We start from the raw sequence: 7,880 nt of genomic DNA, 5'->3' as shown, positions 1-7,880 counted from the left end.
AAAAAAACTTATGTAGTGTGTCAAGTGACTTATCCCATAATGTATTGTAAGAAGCTTTAGAAATAGTGATAATCTCTCAATAAGAGAGTAGTTGGGCAAGGTTTGTTGCGTTCTAATAAGTTTAATACTTATAAGATAAAACAGAAGCAAATCCCAGGTGAGCATAGAAATTGGCGGAGCACAAAGGGATGCCCAAACCCAATGGTGGGAGAATAGTTGCATGGTTCAATAATTTACTCCAAAAATCCCAACTCATTGCGTATGCCACCGCGAAAGATTTGCATTTCATCTCATTTTTGAATCAATTCATGCATATAGTGAGCTTTCCTAGCTACTAGCTTGATTATAATAAAGGCTATTTTGGGTTTCATCCCAACATTTTTTTTTAATTTGTGGGCACAATATGTGTGTGACCAAAAAAACAAAACAAGTAGTACTACATCTGTGGTAGTCTTTTTTTGTTCTTATCCCCTAACGAGCTTGGATTTGGCTCCTCTTTAATTAATTATATCGATCGGTCTTCCTTCCATTATTATATATTCTATGTATATATATAAGCACTCAACCAAACCATCTTTCTTTCTCGATCGGTTCTTGGTACTCAAACCATGTCTCATTTGGACCTAACCGGTTGCAAGAAGAGAAAAAGAGGAGAGAGGGTTTTTAAGTTCAAGAGCTTTGGGGAGCATGGCTACCCGGCCGAATTCGTGGGGGCCTTCAGAGAAAATGTGAAGGGGTTGCTTGAATTTGGGCATTTGGAGAACAATTTGTGCGCTACCGGCATGCCATGTTGGTCCTTTCAGCTAGAAGTTCATCGCCACCCTCCCCTTCATCTCCTCCTCTTCGTCGTAGAAGAGCCTATTGATGCCTCCAATAGTACCACTTCTCGTTGCAACCAATGCCAATACGTCGGTAAACTTTCGCATGCACTTCTCTCTCTCTCAATGTCCATACTAAACTTTTTTCCAGCGCGTTTCATAGAAGCATGAAAAAGTGTTCAACTAGTGCACTGGTATAAGCATTTTTTCGTCGCTTTTCATGAAAAACGCTGGAAAAAGTCCATTTTCTTGTAGTGTATGACATACACTCACTTTCTCAATCACTCCTCTAACCTTTTCCGGGGCTCTTCATGAAAGTGCCGATAAAGTGTGCCATCTAGTGCACCATAAAACCAATTTTTTTTTCCTTCATAAAAAGCACCGGGAGAAGTCTATTTTCTTGTAGTGTAATGTACATTTGTATGAAGTGTGAAGGTGTTGTGATTAGCTTATTACGTTATAGAACTTTCATTTCAGGTTGGGGGAACGACATGATTTGCAATAAGAAGTATCATTTTGTGCTGCCCTCGAAGGAATCAATGGTGGCAGCTTGTTTGAATAGCAAAGGAGGAGGAGGTGGTGGTGGCAGCGGTGACCGTACTCCTCAGGTGGTGGCGGAGCCAGGGAGTAGTAATTATAGCGGTAATAAGTCCAACATTTTTGTGGAGTCAAGGGGCCATGTCATGCATGGTGTGTTTCACTCCAATGGCTTCGGCCATTTGCTGTGCGTCAATGGGCTCGAAACTGGTTCCGACTTGGCTGGTCACCACATCCTTGAGTTTTGGGATCGTTTGTGCACCGGCTTACGTGCAAGGTTAGCTCTTTTTCATTGGTTTATATTAATTAATATGGAGTTATATATGAGATATATGACGTTCTATTATTTTATAGTTTGGTTTATATAACAAGTCATGTGGTCCTGTGGATCGTCGAGAAAACATAATGCGTATTTGAATATTTATATAAACTTGTTCTGCTTTTTAATATTTAATTTTGATAAATATTTGTTTTTAATATATATAATACTCTATTTGGTACATGGCTAATAAATTATTGAGACATTTGAAAAAAGTTATTTATATTTTCATCTAATGCAATTCAATGAAATATAATTTGAAATTGAATTCAATAATTTTTATGCAATCCAATCAATTTTGTTTCCAAATGGCAATTAGATTCAATTAGTTTTCATGTCCATTTTTTTTTAAATTTATTAGAAAAATACTAAATGTGTATAACATAATATTAGCTATTGATTATTATAGATTTATTTTATATAAATTCCCTAAGATTTTATAATAAATTTCAATAGCCTATAAAACAACACTTATATATTTCAATATATCAATATATAATGTGTAAATAGAATTAGATAGTAATTGCATTTTTTAGAATGACATCAACCGAACCCATCCAATTGAATTAGTACCAATTTTTGTCTTCCAATCAAATTTAATTATAATTAGATATTCAATGTTTACTAACTAGATTAGATTGGACCTTTTAGATTAGTTTAAATCTTACTTAATATTCATAGGTAATTCAGAGTATCTCAAGATGTGACTATTGATAAAATCTCAAACTATAAAACTTATGCAAAGATCGAAAATAAACTGATGAGTGATCTTCAAATAATTCACTTATCACATTTGGAACCTATTGAAGTAACTCATTGGGTAACCTAAGTATGAGGTTACATTGTAACATGAGGATTTATCACTTCATTTTAACTCTTAACCAAAAGTATATAAATAAAACCCTATTTAGAAATGTGGTATTTTTGAAAACCTAGTCTTTAACCAAACTTATGGGCTAGCTAAATCTAGCACCCATCCCAATTTCTCAAGATTGGGCCTACTAGGGCTTTCCCATATTTGGTTCTTGGGCTTTCTACTTGACCATATTTGAGCTGGATCGTTAACAAAGTAAGATGATTTCGGCATTTCAACTAAGCAATGGAAAAAGAAGATAATAATGTTATTTCCAAGAATTATGACAGCTTAAGAAAAGAAAATCAAAGAGTTACTATGGTGATCTTCCTTTACTTTTTCTTTTCAAAAGATACCAAAAAAAGTAAGATTTGTCCGGCTGTCAAGAGTCTAATATGAACAAAAGTATGCAAAAGTCAAAATTAACCAAACTTTTGTTATGGACTTGTGAAAATTGATTCGAATTTATTGTTTAATTGGGCTTACTTTTTGAAGTCGAATAATAGACAAGGTCTAGTAATGATTTCAATTAATTGATGTCCCTTTCTCTTTTTCTTTACGGTCTTTTTTATATCCTTTCCATGTACTGCTCGAATAATCAATTAGCTTAATTACAGTACTGTACACGATATTAAATGATTGTATACATTTAATTTTTTTTTGGGTAGGTAATCATTTGGTATCCTGTGTTTTTGCAAAGTATCATTTTGGTACCCTGTGTTTATAATAATATTCATTTGGTACCTAGTATTTTGAAATTGTACATATTTGGTACCCAGTATTTTAAAATCATATATATTTGATACTCTAAACTCAAATTTAATTAATAAAATTTTATTAATTTAGTCAATTATATAAGGTCCAAATTTAAATTTAATTACTTAATTACATATAACTAATGACAGTTTGATAATATTGACAAAATTTTATCTATCAAATCTAAATCTAGGGTATCAAATATATATAATTTTAAAATATAGGGTACCATATGAGCATTATTGAAAACAGATGGTACCAAAATAATATTTTGTAAAAATATAGGGTACCAAATGAATAAATTTTCAAAAATTTTCAATAGGAGATATACTGAAACAATTAATTCAGTGTCAAATCAGGATTACATCCGAAATATATATGTAAGTAGAGAGTTGCTTAAGGGCACCGCTAGTGCCCAACATCATATGACATACTGTTATTAGTACAATCTAATAACGAGTCCCATATATTTGAATTTAATAAGTATTGTGGTCTTCTGCCAAATAGCAATCCTTTATGTAATGTGTTTATTTTGTGTGTATAGGAAAGTGAGTCTAAAGGACGTTGCCCAAAAGAAAGGCATGGAGCTGAGGTTAACCCATGGAGTGGCTTATGGCGAGTCGTGGTTTGGAAGGTGGGGCTACAAGTTTGGCCGAGGAACCTATTGTGTCACACAACTCATGTACCAAAGAGCCCTTGAAGCCCTACGAGGCATACCCTTAACACTTGTTATCCACCATTTATGCACTTCGAGCCGGGACCTACCTCTAATCATCTCAAGGTATCAAACACTTTCTGACCATACTTTGACCACACTAGGCGACCTATTCCATTTCATGTTAGAGCTCAAGTCTCGCCTCCCCAACGAAACTTCCAACACGGAGTCTTACAGCCCTGGAATCTTGGTCGAAACGACATGTCGTTGGTCTCCAAAAAGAGTCGAAATGGCCACTAGGGTTATCGTGGAAGCCTTGAAAAGAGCTCAGTTCAGGTGGGTTTCCAGGCAACAAGTCAGGGACGCCGCTCGTAACTACATTGGAGACACTGGCTTATTAGATTTTGTTCTTAAATCGCTTGGTAATCAAATTGTTGGGAATTACTTGGTTAGACGAAGCTTAAACCCTGTCACAAAAGTTCTTGAGTATTGCTTAGAAGACATTTCGAACGTGTTTCATGATCATCATCATCACGAATGTAACGATAAAATGAAGTATTCAAGGTACAAGATCACAAGGTTTCAGCTCATGAAGGACATGTTCTATTTGTACAAGTACATTCTCAAAGACCATAACAATATAATTTGCTCCAATGGAGGAGGGAGTATTCTTTCAGCAATTCCAGTGGCCGTAAGGATTGTACTTGATACTAAGTATCTTATCAAAGAGTACCACGAAGATTTTTCTTCGAAACTGGAGTTGGGTTCGGAAGGAAAGTTTAACTTGTGCTGTACAGTTGTGTTGAAAGACAGTCAAAGCGATGAGGGTAACTTATTGGTCAACAAGTCAATGATGCCATTGCCTCCATATGAGTGTGTGACTGTAAAAAACAATGCCACGGTGGATGAGTTGAAGCTTGAGGTGGAAAAGAACTTCAAAGAGATTTATTGGAGCTTGAGTAGCTTAGTTGTGGATTCTATTCATAATTTGAATACAAAGGGAACCGATTTGGCTCTTGGGGTGGTTTCTGAAGTTGGTCAGAAACTAATTTTTGGTGGGAGTATTATTAGTAACAAAGATGGTGGTAATAATAATACTAATTGTGATGATATCATTAATTATGAGTGCTTATATGCATCATGTGGTTCGAGCAATAACAACAATAGCAGTAATAGTAACAGTAATAAAGAAAGTGTTATGGATTGTCTTTGCGGGGCCAAAGATGATGATGGAGAAAGAAGGGTATCGTGTGACATTTGTGAGACTTGGCAACATACTCGTTGTGTTGGGATTCCTAATAGTGAACATGTGCCACATGTGTTTATCTGCAGCCGATGCGAGCAAGAGCTCGTTTTGTTGCCCAATACTCTTCCTTAATAAGTAGGCAACAGTTGTAGAAATTAGCTAATTATTTGTAAGCTTCTAATAATATTATACAAGTAGTTGTTAATTTTTATGGTCAATTTGTATGTCTTTATAGCTCTTTTCAAACGCTGTGCATTAATGTAATAGCACTTCATAAATGAAGTTTAAAGTTTGTTATTATTGAATAGAAATCTTCTTTCTCCAAATTATGTTTATTTTTTGTCTCATTACTCAAAACTTGACAAATCATTACTTATGAATAGAACATGGAAAGATGTGTACTTTTATGAAGCAAGAAGATTTTTATTTGTTATCATTCAACGATTGATAACATGGAATTTTTACACTCTTGTTAACTATGGTTAATTAAGATTCCATCAACTCAGAATCAAAGTATTTTTTTTTTGTGGCAAAATCACTTACTTGAATATACAAAAGAAAAATTATAATAAATGACCCAAATCAATAGCATCAAGAATAGTGATGGCACACAGGGCAGGGAATTGGTGGGGAGTGCTCTCCCCGCCCCGTCCCCATTTATAATTTTAATCCCTGTCCCCGCTTCATTATTGCTTATTCCCCGCCAGGAACGGGGTGAGGAATCCTCTATTGGGGTTGGGAATCCCTACGCGTAACTCATTTATTTTAAAAAATATATATTTTAAATTAAAATTTCAAAATAAAAGTAGAAAATTATATGCAAATTAAAAATATAGCACAATATTTATGATTTAAAATACTAAACGTTATCCCTAATGAAATTTAAAATATTAAAAAAGTTACTAATATACTACAATAACACATAAAAAAAATATAATATACATATAATTCATTACAAAAATATATAATAATTAAATGGGGTCCCGTCGGGGCGGGGACTACCATCCTCGCCCTCGCTCCCGCCTCATTTAACATTCAGGGATTGAAAATTATTCTCGTCCCCGCCTCGTTCCCCATTTAGACGTCGGGGATTCCCCGCCCCCATTAATTAGGGGCGGGTCCCCACGGGGTCCCGTCCCCATGGGAAAAATGTGCATCCCTAATCAAGAAGCTAATATCCTCATTTTTAAAATTATAGAGAAATGAGAATTTTACATTGTTGATTACCGAAATTGTCTTTTTCTATAATTTATTTATTTATTTAGGAGTGTATGACTTTAATATAGTGGTATATGTATATTAATTTTGTTAATTAATTTTTATTTTAAAGTTATATTGATTTTTTTTACGTTTTTTATGAGTTGTTGGTATATTATTCCAACTAGTGTATATATATATATATATTTTTATGGTATGATATATTAATTTTTTTTTTATGATATTTAATTTCTATCTTATTATACATAATGGTAGTATATAATTTTGTATTATGGTATATATGGTAGTATATAATTTTGTTAGCATAGTATATATATTTGTTAGTAATAATTTTGTAAGTTTTGTTTGTATATGATTTTTCAACTTAGTATATATGTATTTTGTGGTTTGGTATCATTCAACAACCCATAAAAAATGAAAAAAAAATCAAAATAACTTTAAAATAAAACTGATATACAAATGATATAATATTAAAATATTTAGAAAATATAGTAATTTACTAAATGATATATTTGATAATATGTAATATTAAAAATGTTATTAGGCTATTTTACTACAAAATTAAAAATATGGACATTTAGAGAGTATTTGACTCCTTAACTAAAAAACTAATTTTTTTTTTAAAGGGTAGGTAACCATTTGGTACCCTGTGTTTTTGCAAATGATCATTTTGGTACCCTCTGTTTTCAATAATGCTCGTATGGTACTTTGTATTTTAAAATCGTACATATTTAGTACCCTAAACTCAAATTTAATTAATAAAATTTTACCAATTTAATCAAACTGCTGTCAATTATGTAAAATCTAAATTTAAATTTAATTACTTAATTACATATAACTGATGACAGTTTGATCATATTGATAAAATTGTATTTATCAAATCTGAGTCTAGGTATCAAATATATATAATTTTAAAATACAGGGTACTATATGAGTATTATTGAAAACAGAGGGTACCAAAATGATACTTTTTAAAAATATAGGGTAGCAAATGAGTAAATTCCCTTTCTTAAACCTAAAAACTGTTTTCTGAAAATAAGTAGATGTGTCTCACATTGTTTTCAGAAAATAATTTTTAAAAACAAAGTTACAAAAAACATAAAATTTTGAGAACAACAAAAAGTTTTTTTTAGTTGTTCTAAAAAAAAAATTTGTCAAATTTTTTTCTACGTAACATTTTTAATTATTATTATCTCAAGTCATTTTCTTTCTCATTAATTTATCTCTCCTCATTTTCTCTAACATCACTTTCTCTCTCATCACTTTTGATTTCCTTATTTTCTCTCTCATAATTTATTATCTCATTTTTTCTCTCTCTCATCACTTCTTATATCATCATTTTCTCACTCCTCATTTTTTAAATCTCACCATTTTCTCTCTTATCACTTTTCCTCTCATTTTTTGTCTTGCATCAATTTCATTCTTCTCAATTTTTCTTCCTCAAAATTTCTCTTATTACTTTCTTTCTCCTTATTTTT

The 7,880-nt window shown here is 32.3% G+C and overlaps 1 protein-coding gene across 1 annotated transcript; it reads left to right on the top strand.

The window, feature by feature from the left end:
* Positions 1–608: 608 nt before the first annotated feature.
* On the top strand, positions 609–5,316 carry LOC133821660 (PHD finger protein MALE STERILITY 1). Its single transcript, XM_062253827.1, has 5 exons — positions 609–912; positions 1,296–1,394; positions 1,443–1,632; positions 3,828–5,063; positions 5,121–5,316. The coding sequence occupies exons 1-5, from the start codon at positions 609–611 to the stop codon at positions 5,314–5,316; spliced, it is 2,025 nt and encodes a 674-aa protein (XP_062109811.1).
* Positions 5,317–7,880: the final 2,564 nt, after the last annotated feature.

This window comes from Humulus lupulus, chromosome 3, assembly GCF_963169125.1.
Source record: "Humulus lupulus chromosome 3, drHumLupu1.1, whole genome shotgun sequence".
Lineage (NCBI taxonomy): Eukaryota > Viridiplantae > Streptophyta > Magnoliopsida > Rosales > Cannabaceae > Humulus > Humulus lupulus.
The sequence above is the reverse complement of the archived record's forward strand: the minus strand, read 5'-3'. Positions and strand labels throughout refer to the sequence as shown.

Coding starts and splice junctions, on each gene's coding strand:
- LOC133821660 (XM_062253827.1), top strand. CDS start 609: ATGTCTCATTTGGACCTAACCGGTTGCAAGAAGAGAAAAAGAGGAGAG. Junction 1,395..1,442: donor GAATAGCAAAGGAGGAGGAG/GTGGTGGTGGCA, acceptor TGGCGGAGCCAG/GGAGTAGTAATTATAGCGGT. Junction 1,633..3,827: donor TGCACCGGCTTACGTGCAAG/GTTAGCTCTTTT, acceptor TTGTGTGTATAG/GAAAGTGAGTCTAAAGGACG.